Genomic DNA, 21,676 nt, shown 5'->3' with positions numbered 1-21,676 from the left:
AGGTTCGTAGTTTAAGGAGCTTGGAAAGAAAAGCATCTGGACTTCTTTGCTTGAAGATGGTTCACCTCTCATCTGAGAAGCATCTTCAGTTCTAAGGTCAAATGGTGGAGAGGCCCAGATTTAAGCCCTGTGGGAGTGTACCTCACGAGCCAAGGTGTGAAAATGGGTGTAGGTCACAATCAGACAAGGTTTCAGGTGAGCTCATTGTGAAACCTAGCCCTACCCTATCATGTGATTTCCTGAGGTCAGATGGCCCAGGATGTGAGTGGGCATTAAGGCATCTGGAAAAGGATCTCAAAACTGGATTATAGATGACAGACACTTGGTGTCGTAAACCACCGCCTCTGTTCAAAGATGGTCATTCACAGTGGACATAGATGGCTTCTTTCACTCCTCTTTCAAGCCATCTGTCTTGTGAACACTGGTGTCCTCAAAAGAGTGACCTTTGTCCTTTAGATGCAAATGGACAGCCAAGTCTTGTCCCGTCGAGGAGGCAAAATTTGACCTTAGAACTGAAAAAGTTTCTCGGATGAGAGGTGAAACATCTCCAAGCAACTCAGAGAAGTCCAGACGCTTTTCTTTCCAAGCTCCTTAGACTTAGCAGTCAGTTAGCATTAGCAAAGAATTTAAATCAAAAAGAATTTAACGCTATTAAAACCTATCCTTAGCAAACTGACATGAGTAAAGTAAATCTGGCTGACAGCAAACCTAACTTGATAATCTATTTATTTCATTAGATACATTGATAAAGAAAATAATCAAAATGATTACCATGAACAAAGGCATATCTTTTGTTTTTTCCATGCAGAGCAAAGCTATGTCATCACATCAGTTGCAACTCTGTGTACCATTATCATGATACTGCAGGAACAATACCAACATGGCATGACGTTTGCAAAATTAGAAATTTCTGATCCAAACCTAGAGTTTTCAGAGCTACCTTTTCACTCACCACCTTATGCTTGATAAAAGTTTATTTCGGACTCATATTGGCCAAAGCACAGTGTTACATGAACAGAAAACATTTAACGTGTTACATAAACTGGGGGGAAAGTCCTTGAATGGTTAAGTGGGACATAATAAGCGGCACTTTTACAGCACTACAAAATAAAAATGGATCTGCAGTGTGAGTGGAGGACTGTTGGCATTTATGTAATCTCTTTCAGACCTTTACAGTCATGGTTTTTATTGCCTCTTGAGTTATAAAGTCAAAATGCAGTGCATGGACTCAGTTTTCAGACATCAGATGAATCCACAAGGCAGCATTCCCATTGAATTTATAATACATTCCGATAATTAACTCTAAAACATACACAAGAGGTAAAAGAGGAATTTAGAATTAGAGTGTTAGATGTATCTCCACGTGTATAAATACATTAACAAGCAGTAAGAGCAGATTAAAATCCCTTTTAATAATCAAATGTGCATAATAAAAATAATCTTATCCAATAGATTTAAACACCAAAAACTATAGTGCAAATATGAACACCCTCTAATAATAATGCAAAGCAGCACTGTCACAGTTTCAGTCTACAACAGCAGATCTCTCTCCAAGGCCATTGCTCTATTTGGCACTACATGTGCTCCACATCGCTACTGTGGTCCATGAAAATTGGCTTGGTAAGTTTTGAATAAGCAAAAAAAAAAAAAAAAAGTATTTCTGAGCATCTTCACTGGCAGGTTGCTCTCGTCCCTCTAGGTGTCACTGCCGCCTCACGATTTCCATCACAAGGACGCCACAGGGAGTTTGTTTCTGCCACCAAAGCAGGCGTGTCCAGCAAATGTGGATGGAAATTCTTTTTTTTTTTTTTTTTGGCAAATAAAAATTATTTTTCCTATGTTGTCCCCACGAGTTGTTATTTTTACATTTGCGCTCATTCATTTCTGATTACAGCTTCCTTTTGAGTCCAAAGAAAAGAAGAAAAGATTTAAAAAGACATCCCATGTAATGCGAAGGATTGCCAGATGCTTTGCGTCACAGACGGTTTTTTTTTTAAAAAAATGATAAATTGTATTGACTGATGTCTCTCTCTGACCAATTTTCACCTCACAACCAGACACAGAATCACACTTTGTTTATTCGAGTGAATTAAAGGCCCGATAAGACAGAGATGCATGATTTAAACAAAACATCTGGGGAGCTCACTATCAGCTGGCTCCGCTGACAGCACTCAGAGGAAATGGATGGTTTTAACATTACAAATAAAAACTGGAATCATTCAGTTAGTTAACTGTTTCCACACAGCGGGTCAAGACAGTTCAGCGCAGCCACTGATCTGTCTCCAACACCTGATTATTCCCCAAGATGTAGATGAGTAAGATAGATTATATTTTGCATCTTTGTAGCTTCAGACTTGATCAATATCTTACTCTTGAACCTTCTGTGGACCTGATTTTAACAGATAATCAGTTGTGTCGAATCTTCTTCCTGTATAGCTACGCTGTTCATAGTTTAAGCTGGCGACCGTGTTATTGTGTTTCCTATACCACAGCAAAATCATTATTAGCACATCTGGGTTGTATTTCTTAATGTTTAGTGGTTCTCTCTTGTTTGCTTATAGTAGCCAAATGCAGGAGATGTATCCAGATTAATTCTGTTTAAAAAATAGCCTCAAGGGCTGCAATAATTATCATTAAGAGCATATAATATAACAAAAACAACATGCTGTTTGTTTTCATGATTGCACTAATGGAAATGTTCGACTTCTATGTGTTTTTTTGAAGTTCTAATTTAAGAGTAGCAGAAGTTCTCGAAGTGAAACGGGTTCCTCTTCTGAGCACGTACACAGTAACTTCATTTGTTACTGTGGCCAGAAGTCAAATAAATATTGTTTTAATCGTTTTTAAGATCTCATTTACATGTGTGCAGTGAATTTGATGTTTCGTGTAGGCAATCAAAAGTTCATTAAAGTTCTATAAAAAGTGATAATTTGGAAAATAACAGCTTGTCTAGTGATTGCAAACACACGGGGTTTCAAAATGTACATTTTTTTACAAATATTTTTTGGACAGACTTCACTGAGTAGCAGTTTCATATAGCAGGGGTGAAGCTGAAGGTAATAGATAGCAACTGGAGTCATCAGTCTGGTTGCCATTGGTTGGTGAAGCAAACGTTACAGTGAATTTGAAGAGCTTGAAAAAAGGGACTGATTGGATGGTCCTCTCCTCTGGCCTAGTGGGAGCTGGGAAAGGCTCCGACCCCTGCTGTGACTCTGAATGGATGGATTTTGACACCATGGTCGAACAGAACTGACAAACATAGCATCAAGGATAGCACATACAACCAGAGGGTTTGTGAGAGAACAGAGCTACCTTACTTAACTTACTTCTTGAAAACATTAGATTCAGAAAAGAGCCCGAGGCCAAAGGTGTTATTAGACACACATTTTCCTCAGAAAAGCTTTTTGGAAATCCAGACATTAGCTTTTGATATTCTTGTTCCAACAGGAGAAATCCTGCCTTTATGTCTTATCAGATCTGGAAAATTTGTTGGAGAGGTCTAGTAGCCAGATGGTTATAGCCCATGCCACAAGACTGAAGTGGTCCTGGTTCAGTTATAGCTGAAGATATGCGTTACATGTACACATCTCTCTCATTCTATATTATCTGTTACCTCTTAATTATCAGATTAAGAGTCCTCAGCATTTCAGTTAGAATCACTTTATAACCAAAATGTATTCTTCTGTCCATCTTCAGTGATTTGTATTTAATGGCGAGCCTCTATTTTGGGGGGCATCCTTGCCCATCCACTTAGGTTGAAAGTGATTGCTGACCAAATTATTGCTAAAGTCCCAGACACAGACCCTTCAGACCACCCAGTTATAGCATTTCAGTATTTCCTCTATCAGTTATCCCCAATGCACAGTCTTCCCTAGCAACAGCCGGTCTGCTAAGAAAAATGTATATTCCCTAACCAGTTGGCAAAAAGCTCCTTGTGACTCGTTTGGTCGCATATTGTTGCAGTCATAGTTTAAATAGAAGTGACAAACATGCGCACAAAGTTGTCCAGTTACTCTCCGAGCTCAAGTGAAACAGCAAAAAGTGCAACACAAACCACAAATGAAAACTGTTTGCCGCCAAATTAAAAGTTGTGCCCTGTGAAACATGTTAGCTACAGCGCTGGGGCACCGTGAACTGTTTACAAGTTTTACTACCACAAGGCTAGTTGTTAGCAAGTATTTTCAGACAAAGATGAATAACTACAGGTTACCAAGGAAATCTGCTAGCAACCAAAGCAATCATTAGGAGGCTGTGCAACCAATTTCATCCCTCAAGGCCCAGCAACCTCCAACAACCACTGCCAACCAGAACACAGATTTCTCCCTCTCAACAGTTGGTTTCATCGCATCCAAAATGGTGGACAATGTGAGCATGACATCTATGAGAAACCTCAATTCCAATGTGAAAAATAAATCTTTATGACGCTCTTGCTTTTGTTCAATAAGAATCACCACAGATTTATGCCGTTTTTGTGATTTTGAATGCAATCAATTTGAATAAAACACAAATTTTATGCTACAAACCAACAACACCAATGCCAATATCACCACCACTAAACTCCCGCCTTTGGTATTAAGACACTGAATGTCATCAACAATGGTTGAGATTTATTTAGTGGCTTCTTCGCAACTTTCACCAGGGCATGCAACAAGGATAGTATTTACTAAACATTTCATGAAGATACTGATGCATGCTCAATCATCCAGGTAGGGAAGTTAAAAGTTTGTCCAGATGAACAAAATCAACTTTCTGGGATTTCATGTAGAAGAAGAGAAGCAATGTATTAGGTCGTATTAACAACTTCTGGTATCTAACTTTTCCAAAAGCCCAATGACATTGTGTCAAGGAAATCCAGACTATAAAATGTAAATTCATTTTCTGACTCATTTCTGAAGCACTGTGCCCTAAATGAGATTTGTCAGTAGGAGGGAGGTATCACAGCTGAGCCTTTATGAGCTAATGAAGAGTAGAGCACTTTTTCAACCCTGAAGTTATAAAGTTATAAACTCAACAGATTCTTAAAAATCTAATTAAAACTAAACTAATAAAATATAATGTTATAATAACTACTTTCAAGTAAAACATTAAAAGTTCAAATGAAATCTAATCTCTATCTCCTCACTATCTGAAAAGTCATTATGAGAGCTAGCCTCCCTTCCACAGTGGGAGTTTTACATCTTCCACAGAGACAAAGTGGCTTGTCAGCTCATTCTCCATTAATTATCATCAAGGAATTACCTATGTGTATTCTCGCCATCACATTTTAAATTCTTGTGTCATGAGACTTCCAAATTAATTTCAATCAACTCTGATGTGCTGCCTCTGTAGATTCTCTGCCACTGCTATCTTCCAGACGGGCAGTTCAGTCTTCCCCAGAGTCAAAACATTTTCATCGCTGCTTTTACAGATTAAAAGTTACCTCAAAGCGCAACGATTACCTGACCAGGTCTGGCAATTCTCAAGGATTTACTCTGCGAGCTTCCTTCCGCTGAGTGATCAGAGATGTTCCCACATGAGCAGTTTATCACCTGGATGATCTGCTCAGTGTTTGCAGCAGCCTTGACCGTGTCACAGGCCTTGTAAAGTCCCGACACTGTATAATCCTACATGCTGTTACACAAAGAGGAGACAAGCTGCTCGTTCCAAACACACAGGCTGCAGGTAGGAGAAATGTAGCAAACATGTCATAAAGTTTAAGATGGCGACATTACTCCTTTCTGAAACTTTCCGGTGATTTATGAGCGAACCAGCAGATGGTAAAATCAGGGTAGCTGACAGAAAAGGCAAAAAAAAAAGGGCAAAAGGGTTCACAGACTCTCTTTTAAACGACTGAAGTCTTTCCTGAAAACAAATCAAGTGTGTGCGTGTACAAGCGTGTGTGTACAATGACTAAGCCAAGCCAGATGTTGATGTCTGCTGAAGTTGGTGGCACTCATTATGCAGTCTACGTTGCTTAAATTCTCCCTCTGCCTCTATGTTAACCTAGAATCTGTAAGGTAATACCTAGTGTTTGGATTTGCTCGGATGAAAGCCTTGTCAGCTTATGAAAGAGGGTTTTGTTGACAGCAACAAAAAAAAAACAAAGCATGCATTTGTTTCTCAACGTGTAGCTTTACTTGTCAGATGATCAGCCAACTCTGAAAGCCAGGAGTAGATTAAAATAGTATCTTAGGTCCCTTATCAACGAGACAACAGTCAGTTCATTGAAGACAAACATGAGCTAAAGACAGTACGGGTGAGCAGGAGATAAGTTTGGAGGGGAGGCTGAATTAAAGTTAGGTAGTTTTTGACCTTTTCTTTTTAATGGAGTTTACAATTCCCCCCATTAAAAATCGATTTAATTGCTTAGTAAGTTAATTTTACAAAGTTAGAATTGGTCAGATCCTGCAAGTTATGCAATTTTTCTGGGTATGCTAACATCAGGTGCTAATGCTGTGCCAGTCAACTGGTTGCTAAGATTAGCTTTAGCAACATAAAATATTACTTGTTTTCATAAAGAAAATGACAATCCTTCATATTTATAACATCATTACAACTTCGTTGTACATTTATGCTCAAACAAATGTAGCTTTAATGTCAAAAAATAATAATAATATGAAAAGGTCTGATGCTATTATTTAGGCAGCTAGCATTAGCGTCACTACTGGCACTGTAAAAGTATCCTCTGCCTATTGATTGAAAACTGGATGGTTGTTGGCTCCACTGAGCAGCACACCATCCAGGTACTGGTAATGCACTTTATGTGAGCGTAATAGCACTTCTGCACTGTGTTTGTTGTTGTTGTTTTGAAATTGCCAGACTTGTGGTTGCAACCTGTTTAGCGTAATGTTTATTGTGTCTACTAATTGCAAGAAGTTACTGAGCTTTATGTTTTTGTTTTAGGCGGGGTGGAGTTTGCATGTGTTTATCTCAGCCTTAGAGATATGGACGTTTGTTTGCTTGCTGTTATTTTTCTGTGACACTGCTTGGCTGGTATTTAAAGGTTTTTTACAGTCCTCTGGTTTTGTTTTATTTGCTGTATTTGTGTTATTTATGTTTATGTTGTGCTGTTATTCTTGTGCTGGAAGTCAGATTGTTGAATTTTTATGTTTGTTGAGTTCTGATGGCTTTTTCATGCTAGTAATGAAAAAGCCATGACTAAACAACATTTAGTTTTCTTGTTTATTTGAACTCACGCATCAATTAAGTAGGGTTAGTTTTGAATTCTTGGTCTTTATGGAGCTTCACTTCCTGTTTAGAGTTTATTCAGAGTGTGTTTAGTTCCCTCAGGGTTTCCCTATCAGTTCCTCCTTCAGTCTGCTCTTTTTATAGACCTAAAATGTTACTGGTGTATGTGAAAATATAAATGTGTGAAAGTGTAAATGTTTGCCGTACGGACTTTTTAACGTGATGACACATCAGTGTTGTTTTTATTCCTCATTGCATTAGTTTCAGCCTCTGTACAATTCAGCCTGGGGTATTTTTCTACTAAATTCACTACAGAAATCAGTTAACACAACTTAATAGAAAAAACACAGTCTGATGAAACCAAAAAGAATTGTGTTGTTTATTATAGTTTCATGGCTGACTTTAAAATTTTGCTTTAACCCATGAACCCTACTCTACCTGTTTTCATTTATCAATTCCCTACTCAGGACTGGAATTCGACATTTCAGCGGTGCTCAGTTTCATGTTTCACCTTGACATGATGTGGTTCAGAGAATCTTGGCAAACACTTGTTTACAGCATGACTAATCATGTAATCTCTTATATTATACACACATCAGCTACGAGGCCAGATGACTGTGCAGAGAGACACCAAAGAAAAGATGGAACAAGACATCAAGGATTCATATAAGCTGCATTTCGTGTGAAAACAACTGACTGTTTAGCAGTTACAAACCTCTCCAACTTGCCATATTTAATTATAGGCACTATTTCCTTACACTGTTTTGCCAAATGTATTCACTCACCCATCCAAAGGTGTTCCAATCACATCCATGGCCACAGGTGTGTAAAAATAATTCGCTTTCAGGAGCTCAGCAAATTCCGTCATGGTACCGTGATAGGATGCCGTCTGTGCAACAAGTCCATTTGGGAAATTTCCTTGCTACTAAATATTCCACAGTCAAGAATGACAGTAGCTCAGCCACAACTCTGCAGAGTCAGTCACTACAGACCGCCAAACTTCACGTGGCCTTCACATTACCTCAAGAACAGTGTGTAGAGAGCTTCATAGAATGGATTTCTATGGCTGAGCAGCTGCATCCAAGCCTTAAATCATCAAGAGCGATGCAAAGTATTAGATGCAGTGGTGCAAAGCACACTGCCAGTGGACTCTAGATTAGTGGGGGGGGGGGGGGGGGTTGTTCTCTGGAGTGATGAATCACACTTCTCAGTCAGGCAATCAGCCAATGGACGAATCTAGGTTTGGCAATACCTGTCTTACTACATTGTGCCAAGTGTAAATTTCGGTGGCAAGGTGAATCTGGTGCAGGGTTGTTTTTCAGGAGATGGGCTTGATCTTTTAGTTCCAGTGAAAGTAACCATGACATTTTGGACAGTTTTATTGCCCCACGTTTGTGAGAACAGTTTGGGGTTCACCCCTTCCTGTTCCAACATGTCTGCGCACCAATGCACAAAGCCAGGTCCATAAAGACATGGATGAGTGAGTTTGGTGTGGAAGAATTTGACTGGCCTGCACAGAGCCCTGACCTCAATGCGTTATAACACCTTTGGGATGATTTAGACTGTGAGCCAGGCTTTCTTGTCCAACATCAGTGTCTGACCTCACAAAGGCTCTCTGGAAGAATGGTCAAAAATTCCAACAAAATTGTGGAAAGACTTCCCAGAAGAGTTGAAGGTGTTATAGCTGCAAAGGGTAGGCCAACCTTATGCATTAAGTATGGGATGTCACTCAAGTCCATATGCATGTGAGTATAGTATACTCTGAATACAGCATCACCTCTGTCTTGTTTTCTGCGAGTCTGTTAAGCCAACTTCATTAGTCAGAGTCAGTTGTCCTCATTAGCTTGTATGACCTCACTGTGCACCGTGTCTGCTACCTAAGCATACATGATGTTCTGCTGCAGAGCATACCAACCTTACACACACACAGCACTCACTCTGCTTAACTTATTGTGGTATGCGCAGAGTCATTTGTATGGATGCATTCTGTGAGATAGTGAATCTGTAAGCTCCTGCCGGAGAAAGCAATTAACCTCACCGACCACCGGGGAGTTGATACGAGTGAGGGAGCATCTCTCCGCCGTTTAAATATACACCAGAGGGGCTCGCGCGCTCACATTCATCCAAGCTATTATTCATCATCAGCGCATTAAATGGCCTCTTCATGAAGACAGCAAGACAGGCCTCACTCCCTTTTACGTATACATGTGTATACTCCCCACACACACACATTCACTTCCACAGCCAGGCTGACTGATCCCCATGGCTCTGGAGTTTCAGTTGCCCTTGACGCAGAAATGATTAAGGTCAGCTAAAGAACAAGAAAATTAAATGCTGCATTCCTAGCGATCTGGGAATTTACCAGACACTGGAGGGAACTATGCACAGCCTTTGCCAAGTCTGGAAAAGGGAGATAGAGAATGTCCAGCCTGATTATTTTCAGTGCCAGTATAGTTTTCGCCTAGTGACAATATCCAATAGAAACAAGTTTCGTAATTTTTCTGCAGAATAGCTTTTTTCTTTCTAAGTGTTTTTTTTCTTGATAGAACAAAATCTATCCAGTGACATTTAAATAAAAAATTCAATTTAAAGGAGCTCGGTGGTGAACTTTTTCCTTTTTTGTGAGACTACAAACTTTTCACAAGCTGTTATGAATATATGAATCTCACTGTGGCTACTGACCTGCCAGCTCATTCCCTCATGCATCAGTAACCTCTCTAATGAGGTGAGAAACACCAGCACAGATGGACGAAGGAGGGGAGGAAACTGCAACAGATGACTGGATGCATAAAAGAGGAGGAGGATGGAGAATTCGTGATGAAATGAAGACTGAGAGACAACCAGTCAAAGATATAGATGCAGCAGATCTGTCCTTGAGTGCATGGCAGTTACACAGTGTGCTTTATCATAGACTAAAATATGTCACAGAACAGCATAAGCAGAGTTAAAGTCATAATTTGATTAAAACTTCATTGATTTTAGACAATCCAACTTAGCTGGTTTGATACCTGGCAGACATCTACCAAACTAGTCAGCATCTACCTGTCTCTCAAAACAGTGGTGCCATAATGCATACGTCTTGTCTTTCAGTTTTATCATCCCCGACCATAAAATTCTTTCTTCTTGATTCTTTTTTCTTATTATGCTCACTGGCTAAGCGTCTCTCACCAACAAGTCACTATGACTTTTTCCATTTATTAAAATAAGTTGTCCCATACAATTTTGAAGCAAAAGGAGCCAATGTGTACATTAAAACATATGCTTCACAACCCCAAATAGCAATTTAAAAACCTCTCAGAGGGGATATTATCTGGAATGTCACCATAGCTGAAAGATGTAGCCCTATACGATGGCTTTCAGTTTCCTGTCTAAAGGATTGTATCCACTGAGAGCCATCCAACTAGTCAGTGCATATTTTAAAAAACAGAAAAACTTACAGGTTTACATCATAAAAAGATCTATAAGAAAATGCAAAGTGAGCTACAGTCATCTGGCCGGTGTGCTGTATAATAAGAAAGTGATTTTAATGGCTATAACTCAAGTGTCTGGTAAAAACTTTACAATGAAGACATTACAGGCTTTGCGGCGGCTTTAATTTCCCCATTTTGACTATTTGCTTTAATTCTCAAAAGAAATGAAAAATCTGGATGTAAAACATCAACAACACCAATACAAATTTTCTTCGCACCCCATAAATTCACCATAGTGCACTAGTGTAACGCACTTTGTGGAGGTTTACAGTGTCTAACGTGACCACATGGTCTAAACATTTCCCCGTAGACAAGAGACCTTGGCTCATACAGTGACATCCGCTTGTGATTAAAGCAAGCCTGTCTCCGGCTTTGTCCTTTTTAAGTCAACATCGGAGCAGACTGGGGCCAGGTTTCAGTTAGGAGGGTGTTCACCTCGACTACAAATCACTGTGACTGATGTGTCTATTGAACTGACACCATGTTGTATTTTTGCTCCAAACATAAACAAATGATGCTGATTCACATTTAGAATATTAAGCTAAACACTTTCTAAACACGAGAAGGGGTAATATTAGACTTTGCCGGATGGTTTGGTTGCTGCAACACTGCTGCCTTTGGAATAATCAGTGATTTTTGTCAAAGTAGCTCGCATGTCATCGACTGAGCGAACCACAAACAACAAAAACCCTAGGAAAGCAAATAAACTCACAACAGATGCATTGTGGTGATAAATGATGTCTCTCTGTTTAGCCACAAAAATACTAACATGCAAGTCTGCAGCCCATTAAAAGGCATAGCACCTTTTATGTTGTTGAAATGACAACATTTATGAATTTTACCATTTTTTATTCTTTTGGTTGATTAACCAAACATCCTTTGCAGTTTCCTGCAGCTTTATACCATCTTGCTTCTCAACTGATTGTTCAGGCTGTAATGTTACAATTTCTGTTCATATTTATTGCATCTGCATCAGAGTTTCCAGGAGTGAAAAGTTCTGAACGTAGTGGAGCGTTTAACAGATGAACAATTGCTTTGCCTAGAATTACGTCACATCTCCGTCAGCTGCAAGATCAAAACCAGCTAAACTGCCTGCCTAATAGTAAAGAGGTCCTTCTTGTGCTGCTAAAACCGTTCTGACAAAACAGTTGGGGCATGAATGGGAGAACTCTGGGGGTTTTAAATTGGGACTTGGGAAATTGGGGCTCTTTGAAGTGTGTCTCCTGTCATTCCTAAACAGTTTTTGTGGTGTGGAGGGGCGTACTTGTCCTGCTTGGGGAGACCACTGCTGTCAAAATGCCATTGCCTTCTTTGGTGTGCTTGTTCTGCACCAATGTTTGGGTGGGTGGCAACCCAAATCATGAGCAAACATCCACATGAATACCAGGACCGAAGGTTTCCGAGCAGAACAGTACTTTGTAACACTGTATCAGAGTTATTTACCTGTCAGTGGTTTTACTGTTTTTCTACCCGCTTCTTCTTCTTAAGTGCTGTGCCAAATGGCGATTGTGTTACTCCAAGATTCTCTAAACAGTTTGGTGTTTTTTTTTCATTTAGTCTTTCATTCTGTCAATAATGGTTTGTTTTCTTCTGCCTCTGCTTCTTCTCCCTTCCATTTTTCCAGATGCAACATCATATTCCAATCCTGCTCTTCTTCAAAGAATCTTGCTTGTTTCTCTCTGGTATTTTTCTATACTGATCTTTGGTGTTTACTCCGTCCCGATCCCTGTAAATGCTAATTAAGACCCTCAATTGCTAATACTTGCTCATTAAGACTAGCATTTGGTTGTTATGTATAAATATCATATTGTTTGTTGGTCATATGCAGAACCTGCACACAGCTTTGCAGATCTTCACCTACATGTTACAGCAGTTTGCTGTAACCTGGGGCAGTGACAAAATAAAAATGTGTGGAACAGCCTGTCAAATGCAAAAACATTTAAAAATGCCTTCATTTTGTCTAGTCCATCACTCCCGCAAAGCCCCATATTTAAGCACACACTAGAAAAAATACTTCAAATTGAATGCGAATTTAATTGTCTTTATTTTGCCACAATTTTATGTTAAGATTATTTTGGGTTTTATTGTAGAATGTAACTAGATGCTATTAAAAAACTGTGATCAGCTGTCTTTTTGCAACATGAAGTTTTTGCAATGTGTGTTCAAATATGGAACTTAGCAGGAGCGCTGGGTGTTTTTTCCATATTTTAACAAGCCAATACTTGACAATGTTTGATGCACTTCTCCCAAATTATAGATCCTGGTTCATTTTGATGGTAAAAAATACCAGTGAAAATTCTAGGCTTTTATCGGTAATAATCAATAAATTTCAGTAAATTTCACAGCACTCATTCTAAATGTTCAAATTGTCTACCGTAAAATTTTTGTGCAAGTCGGAGATGGTTGAGCAGAAGGCTTGGTTGGCTGGAGATGAGCCATACCCAAAATCATTCACTCTGCACAGTCACAGACCTACGCAGGCAGACAGTTTAGCCCCTAGTACTTACAATGTGATTACTTTATTCATTATTAACCTCGTTCTACTGCCACCAATTACACAAAAAAGAAAAAAAAAACACAATTTGATATTGACCTCATCTTTTTTGTGTGTCTTGATCTGTTTTAATTACAGCTGACACATTATCTTGTTTTTTAGATTCAGCCTTACTGAGGGTTAGCAAGCAATATGATAATATTGTATTAATGTTCACAGAATTGACATCCAAGTCACATAATTCCTCTAATAAAGGAAAAAAATGCCTGCTACGCATAGACTGTGGTGCAGGTAGTTCCTAAACTGTTGGCTAAACTTCATATTTAAGTGCTACTGTGATGGATCACCTTTGGGCATTAAGTCTCACAACAATCACTGTGCCATCTCCCACAATCTGGACTCTTGATGAATGTAAGCCTATAGTCTTAGTTTTTTAGCTCCTATCCATTCAAGGGGGAAAAAATCTGCCTCTTTATTTGATTTAGCAGCTTCCCCAGCTAATCGCTACATTTCTCTGCCTTCCATTTGGTCCAGACAGGTACCATAAAGTGGGTTTTTCAGAGCTTTTTATCAGTCGACCCCTGGAAGTTGATTGAAGGGGAATTTGTTAGCGCTACAGTGAAAACAAAACCACAAAAACACAATTCTATGAGGAACAAAAAGAAGCAATATAGGGAACAAGAGTTTCATCACTTCGTACTTCTTTTTTAAATTCATTGCTAATATAGAAGTGGAAGAACTGTTTGGGTTTTTTAATATCCACACATAGCTCTCTCTCCTTTGTGTTTTCCCTTTCCTGTTATGTTTCTCTGTCCCTGTTTCTCTCTCTGATGTCTCTGAAACTCTTCATGTGCTAAGAGTCTCATTTGATCTACAGCGTCAAACATCTGGAGCAGTGCTGCGCCCGAACACCTGTTTCCAATTCAGGCAGCCGACAGAAACATTTGATTGTTTCTCGCATGCAGACTCCCCCTCACCCCCACCCCCGTCTCTTGCTCTCTCCCTTCTTTGACTCATAGGCTATTTGTTAAATTTAAGTCAAAGAACTGGCCTTCCATAGGTAGTAATAGATGGAAGAATAATATGAAGCTGATTAAGACCAATTGTGAGGAAAATACAGTGTATGATTTTTCAGGTGTTTTGGCACCTTTGCTGCCGAATAAAGCTGCTTTAAAAATAGTTTCAGTATGTTTGAGGTTGAGCTGAGTGAACACTGTCGGAAGGTCAAACTTTTACCCGCCAATTTAATGGAAATTGATAGCTGTTCACTGTGAAATGTTGATTGTCATGATACGTGGTTCCAAAATATAAAATCACTCTCGGGTTGAGAGAATAAAGGTCCAATGATGTGGCTACACAGGAATCCATTAGAGGCACATTACGCATTCACATATACTACAATGATCCAATAACTCTGTAAAATACCTTTCTCGTCTGGTGAGGATTAGCAGTGAAACTGTTTTTCATCCACAAGTCAATATTTTTGGAATAAAACCAGCAAAGTAACTTTTTTTTTCCCAAAAGAAAAAAGAAATTCCTTTTATGGCAAAATATATGTATATTTTATTTGGTGTTGAACCAGAATACTGTAAATACACTGACGTTCCACAAGAAACTTGCAGGGAGTCTAAAAGCACCTCAAAAATATCACCGCGTGCAAAGAAGTGAGAAAAAAGGTGAAGAATTTCAGTGGCGCCTTTGCTGCCAGCTCTCTGAAACACTTAATTATGCCTAATTGTTCAGAGGACAGAACACACACAGAGGCAATTAGGAGGGATATGCATGGGCAGCTCTTTACAGAGGCACAGCGTTTAGGCAAAAGAATAACAAAGGAAGATGTTTGCATATTCCATAATACTACGCAAAACTATATGTGTACAAGTAGACACTACCACTACATGTCTACTCAGTGCTTTACTCCATACTATACATATTTTTACTGTTTTATTCATATGCATTCCACAGCAAAATACAAAGGTCCTGTTTCGTAAAATAAATACCAAAAACAACATTTTTTTTAAATCCCTGCTCTTTTAAATGGTACTACAATAGATTTGGCAAGACTATTTTTCATATATTTCAGCAAATTACCATATTTTGAAAGGAAGTTAGATGAGAACAATGATAGCATTCTCATATCGGTGTGTTATCTATGAAATTAGCTTAGTTTAGCTACACACAGAGACTGAAACAGAGGGAAACAGCTGGCTTGGTTTTGTGCAGTAGTTTAAAAAAAAACAGCCTGCCAGTATTGTCAAAGCTCAACAATTTGCAAGTTAAATTGTGTTTGTTTAATCTGTACTACAAAAAAGCAGAGCCGTCAAGGGCTGAGAAAATGAAGCTACTGTAGAAGTGCCAGAAACTCCAGATCCTCAAGTTAGCCTCGAGGCTAGCTTCAACTCCCCACTTAAAACACTTATTCACAGTAGAGATGTTCACAGCCTCATGCAAAAACTGGTTTTCTTTGATGTCCTTTAAACAGACTAATAACATCCTAACTTGGTGCCTCTTCATGATGTCTGTGTAATGCTGACTGAATTGCTACAGGTGAATGCCAACACAGGCAGCTGGAGCTATTAGCGGTTTATCTCTGCTAGCTAGAAGTGACTGAACCGGACTTCCCCAACACAACGGTGCCAAGACCCTACAAAAAAAAGCCTATGAAACAAGAGTTAAAAAGTTCATTTGATGACATCAAGACGACGACATCCATCTTAACGGAGCAACTCAGCAAAAGCTAATGTGTAATTTAGCTGCTTTACGAGGGGTTATTTCCTAACTCTGAGCATTTGCCAAGTGATTTTGACTAGTGAGTTCCACAAGCCAAGAAGTTACCAATCAAAGCTAAGAACACCTCCACAACCTGCATTTTATTTGGAACTGAAGCGTATTTATATGCTTCCAGGTTTTCTGTGCTAGCCCACAGAACTGCCAAAGTGTGGGTGCCCCCCAACGCAATGCTGTGACTTAACACATTTGATAGGTTAAAGGTGTTACAGTTTCTGTGTCTCTGAGGATGCAAAGGTTCACACGGTTACAATGCCTAAAGCGCTTGAAATAAAGGCAACAGGACTTCTTTCTGATGAAAGAAGACATTTTAACTTTCATTTAAGTGGCTTCGTCGGTTCTAAAAACTGATGGAGAGTCACAGATATTTAACTGCTGCAGTGGTGTCCCCTTGGAGGTGGTCCTGCAGGTTTCTGTAGACACAGATGGATGAAGCAGGGAATGTTCATTGGGTTAAATGCTGCTGTGTATTAGAGATGCTAATACATTTCCATACTGTTGGCTAATTCCAGGTCAGCTGTTTCCCCTGTTTGAGGATTTTGTGCTAAGCTAACTAACCACTAGGTTTGCACTGGTCCACTCATGAAACTGCCCTCCAGAAAATGGTTCACTGCATTTCCCCAAATGTTAAAATACTGCTTTAACAACCTCATAATTCAATACAAAAAGGTTTAATACAATATGGATGTTAAGTATTAATATATACATATTAAATGATTCATATGCAAAAGTAGACATGCCAATGTGTGTGTACATACGCACAGACATACATAAGCACCATTTCCAAGTATCCACACCATTTACACATACAGACAAACACACACTCACACATTCAGACATTTGATGTAGAATTGGTCACTGCTCAACCAGCCGAAGTACTTCAAGCAAAAAGCAGTACTTTTAGCATCTAAGTGTTACACCCTACAAAAACAATAATCATAAACGTCTATACAGGTGCAGAAATATACATTAAAGATAATGTGACAGGATATGTGGAAAAGAAGACTACATTTTATTAGCCCGTATTTGTCTTTTGGTGAATTTTGAAACTGCTCTAAAATTCAACATGTGCAAAACTGTCTTTTTCCACAAAATGATGATGAGAAAAGCTCAGCCCCTTCTTGGATCACACTGCCACCCAAAGAATTGAAATGTTAGTGCCGCCCTCGTGTGCTATCTGGTTAATTCGTCCACGGATGCAGTCCAGCGTGACGTACAGAGCCGTGCCATTCTGGACTTGAAATGAGGCTCTCAGCCCTACACTGGCCCACTCGCTTCCTTCAGGCATAGATCCTGACACCTGCTGAGCCACAGGACCAGCCTGCTTGCCCTGACCCCCTACCCGCTGCAGAGTGAGTTTTACTATATTACAAGAGTGGATCAGCTTGAGGTTGAGAGCTATGTTCACTGTTCCTTTCTCACGGAATATAAAGTTCTTCCGGCTGTTTGGCTCCCCAGAGCGGGCCAAGTGGACCTGTGGTGTATCTGGGCTGATCTGCTGGAACAATAGAGGTTTATTCCTCACCGCTCCAAAGGGAAGACCGGTCCTGGACACAGTAGCCGTAAAGGCTGACGACACTGCTGAAGGAATCCAGATAAGACTCAAAATACTGATTCCAGTGCTGTCCCCAAAATAGCGGACGTTGCACTGAGACGGGGATGTGATCTCAAAGTTGAGCATGTCTCCACTGTCCACGCTCACAGCACCTGAGAGTGTAATGGAAGTGTCCCTGTAATTAACGCCAGTCTTAAAAGCCTGCATCACCTCTTGGCCGGTTCCGTTGCGGTTTATATAGGCAATCAAGGAGAAACCCTCTCGAACGCAGGTGTGCCCCATGGAGTAAAGTGCTTGCTGAAGGACAAACTTGACCACTCCGCGCTCGGTGAAGCGCACCCCACGGTTGTCATGAGTCAGGCTGATCATGTAGGGGTCTGAAACTGAGGTTATGCGGAAAGTTGGGCGGTAGCTGGTCTGGTAGTGCATCAGCAGGGACATCTGAGCTGTCATAGCTACAGCACCAGTATCATGAGACAACCAGAGCAGACTGAAAGAGGGCCCTGCAGCATCATACACGTGAAGATCTTTGCTCTGATTGCAATGTTGATTTGGACTCCTCAACAGCAGTGTGAAGCTGTGGTTAGGCTCCACCTCCACCCCGGTACTGACGCTGACCCCCTGGAAATACTTCCCATCCGGTTGTTCGATGCGAACACCGCTGAGGTCCTTACCCTCCTCTTCCTGGCTCTCATTTAGCCTCATCCCCAACTGGAGGAAGTTCCTGCAACTGTGCTTTATTGCAAAGTTATGATCCAACCACACCAGCCCGTGCTGCTGGAAGGTCAACTGGCCCACCTGGTTGGACAGCAAATCGCTTTTTTCTTTGCTTCGTATGTTTAGCTGAAGCCCAGGAAAGATGTGGGTGCCAGATGATCTGGCGGGGGGAACTGCCACATTCGCCATCCAAGACTCAGAGAGCCGGGTCTCCGAAAGCTGGCCACAGATGGTGTCACTGACTGCTGTACAGGGAACAGTGACAGGCTCTCCGTCACAGTCAGAGCAGGCCTGGCACTCCTGCAGCTCCTGGTTGTAGAAATATTCATGACCGCACAAGCCCATTATTGCGTCTCTCTCAGAAATGCCCAGACACCTGAATCCCCCTGCAAAATAAAAAGGCCCAAACAGGCTCTGACAGCTGCATAGACACGTAGCTCAGTAAAGTATGGCTGTTTTCTCAGCGCAAATAAAGTTTTAGATAAACTGGTGGGAAAAATTTTCTATATCAGAGTGAAAATAAGGATTCATTAATTATCAGCAAAATAAGCACTGCAAACTCACCTGGAGTATTGAGGCACTTCACTCGCTCTCCACAAATATTTGGTAATTCAAGGCATTCGTCTCTGTCCTGCAAGTCATGCAAATTAAAAGTATCACCATGAGTGTATCCTGTACATCAATAACTGGGTTTAACTGACGCATTCTTTAAAGCATTTATGCTTGATCAGGAAATAGATAAGATGAGCCATTTAAGCTCAAAGGTATAAACATTCTCACCTCCACATTAGCTATATTTAGATTTTGGCATATGCTGGCATATGCTTGGGAACCACTAACTGGAAACCACCACGTGAAACCTCAACTATCAGCTAAAACCGCTTCACACTTTTTTTAGTTTGTTTCCTTTTTTTCCCTGTTTTGCTCTCAGTTTGTTTTGACACATCAGATGACGGCATACCTGGCACATTCTGTCCGCAGTTGGAGAGCACTGTGAGATGAGGAAGAAACCTGGTGGACACATGGTGCACTTTTCACACCGAGCTGGGTCCTTTTGAAAGTCACAGTACTCCTCTGATCCACAGGATGAAGGACAGTCCAGGAGAGGCTGAGGAAAGTGAGCCTCCCCGACCACATCCATCACCTTAGAGTTGATGTCCACTTTGTGGACGGCGTAGGATTTCTGCAGGTGGCTGCGGGCTTGGCTTTGCAGTCCAGCCAGCTGGCTCTCGAAGTAGCTCTGCAGCTCGCCCTTCAGGCCCTGGAAGGAAACCTGTTTGAAGGTGTCTGAGAGGAGACCGTACTGGGCCTTCACCACATCCATTTGCTCATACATTCGCTGCTGCTGCTCCAGGATTTCACGCTGCTGTGACAGCAGGGCCTCCTGTTGGTCAGCGAGCTTCTGCTGCAGATCGCGGATGATAATCTGCTGGGCTCTCAGGGCCTCCACAAGCTTCTCCTGCCCCTTGGACAGCTGGAGGTGCAAGATGAGGGCATCTTCTGAAGGAACTTCATTCTCCCCTGTCATGAAATAAATGCACAGTGAAGGGGGAAAAAAAACAGGGAGAAGAAATCGATTAGATGTCGTTAAGCCTTGTGCTGAGGTGTGACTTCTCCAAACAGTGCTGACAGTAAGTGTGAACAGCCTGTGACTCCAGCTGCAGAGCCAGCCACGGCCAAGTGTAGCCTACTAAAAGTTTCCTGTATGGAGCCACATCAAAGCATTCAAAATTTTCTGGGCAATTGACTCTGAGACATTTTTCCAGTCCAGCTACTCTTTGCCCTGCAGGTATCTTTTTTTCTTTCTTTCTTTTTTGTGGGGGGAGGCTGAAGGTCAACAAAGTTGTCATTTGTCTCCAGAACACTCTTGTGCTGATCATTAGTGAGAGATTGTAAGTCAGTAAAGGGCAGCATGCATTTGAGTTATTTATATACACCCACCTTTTAGTAACGGCATATCACTTTTAAGGAAATTGTCAAGAGTCACAATGTGCACAGTCTGCTTTTTTTTTTTTAGTTGGTGGCATGCAGGAACTTATAATATAATGTTAAATAGATAAATAAATAAATAAATAAATAAATAATATATAATAATGTTGATGAACATAGCAGACCTGGCTTGATATCACATGTAAGCTGGACACCTAAAGGCGCTGCGCCAAGTTCCGACGATGGATATCCAAACTCCGGAAAATCCCCCAGAAACTGCGCGGCTCTGTCCGACAGATGTACAGGAGGCACGCTCTCCTCTGAACCGGCCAGACATCCTTCTCCCACACAAGCCACTGCTCGAGCTTTTGGCCGTATCCTCAGCGGCAGTCTGCACTCGATCCCTTTACAGTCTCTGGTGTCATTGCTGGGTTGAAATTGCCTCACATGAACAGCGCACTCCGCATCGGTGCATCCTGCAGGTAAAACTTCAGGCGCACTCCTCCGAGTGCTGCCGTCGCTGTGCCGCCCGCGCAGTAGCAGCTGGGCGCCTGGAAAAGTCTCCGATGCCGCTCTTGGAGAGCTCGGGTACACGCGGTGTTGGCTGGCGGCTACATGAGCCGTTTTCCCCTGCGTTGACGGGTTAAACTGCCGCGGGGGTCTGGAAGATCGGCTCCCCGGACAGTGCGCCCCGGTGCACGGTCTTGGATCGCCGGTGTCTCCGCCATAGCAGTGCGTCCCCCGGCAAATCTCCGCTACAGCTTGCGCGGCGTTGTGCAGCGATGCCCAGGAGAGTTGCAGCAACAGCAGAGATGCCAGTAAAAGCATTTTCGCATCTAATATGTGGGCTTACTCTGCCTGCAAAAGAAGGAAACGCGAGGTAAGAGTCCCAAATGGAAAACCTGGAGGAAAAAACCTCAAAGGTGATAACTCAAGCCATCACCGATCTCCTTTTGGATTAAACCCACCTCTCACACAACTGAAACAAACTTTACAGACTTGGCAGCTCATCTGTGCACATTACCTTCAGCTCCAGGGTTTGGTGAGGCTGGCTTTTCCCGACCGTCACAAAGGAGTAAAAACACTGGACTCACGCATTACTGCCGGCTCTCTCCATGCCTGATCCACTCTGAGGGCTTCTGCACTATAATGTCAGTGTATGTGGCATTCCTGAGACTTAATTAGCATCAGGTTTCCCCAGCTACAAATTAACCCTTCACCCTCTCCTCTCCCTTGAGTTCCCCTCTGAACTAAAAGGTTTTGAAAGAACAAGAATAAAATAACATTTTTGATGCCTGAAACTGAAACATCCTTAATTTCAACCTGAAACAAATAAACGAAAGGGGGAAAAAATGACATGCATTTTAATTACATCTCATCTTTTCACTTTTCACTTTGCTCACTGTTGACTTTTCTTTGACCCTGTGGCCCTCTGAGTTGCAAAAACATACAGTACTTTTTGTTTAGCACACCCTGAATGTTGAGACAGCTGCTGGTCCTCAACCCAGCGTCCTTCATGCTTTAGCGCTGGCCTTGTCAACCCTTTTTATAGACAAA

At 41.2% G+C, this 21,676-nt stretch overlaps 1 protein-coding gene across 2 annotated transcripts; it reads right to left on the bottom strand.

Annotated features, from left to right (window-relative positions):
* Window positions 1-6,649: 6,649 nt before the first annotated feature.
* nell3 (NELL (neural EGFL like) family member 3) lies at window positions 6,650-21,355 on the bottom strand. 2 transcript variants are annotated; one of them, XM_085173562.1, is made up of 5 exons: window positions 21,144-21,355; window positions 20,305-20,977; window positions 19,152-19,711; window positions 18,755-18,821; window positions 6,650-18,576 (listed from the first exon to the last, which is right to left on the bottom strand). In XM_085173562.1, exons 2-5 carry the CDS (start codon window positions 20,945-20,947, stop codon window positions 17,045-17,047), a joined length of 2,802 nt encoding a protein of 933 aa, XP_085029688.1. In that variant the 5' UTR covers window positions 20,948-20,977; window positions 21,144-21,355; the 3' UTR covers window positions 6,650-17,044. The 2 variants fall into 2 exon arrangements, with proteins under 2 accessions (XP_085029688.1, XP_085029689.1); XM_085173563.1 differs by lacking the exon at window positions 21,144-21,355 and having other exon boundaries at window positions 20,305-21,115.
* Between the last annotated feature and the right edge of the window lie 321 nt (window positions 21,356-21,676).

The sequence above is a fragment of the Neolamprologus multifasciatus genome, chromosome 9, assembly GCF_963576455.1.
Source record: "Neolamprologus multifasciatus chromosome 9, fNeoMul1.2, whole genome shotgun sequence".
NCBI classification, from domain to species: domain Eukaryota; kingdom Metazoa; phylum Chordata; class Actinopteri; order Cichliformes; family Cichlidae; genus Neolamprologus; species Neolamprologus multifasciatus.
Note: the sequence above shows the minus strand (reverse complement) of the source record. Positions and strands in the feature narration are given on the sequence as shown.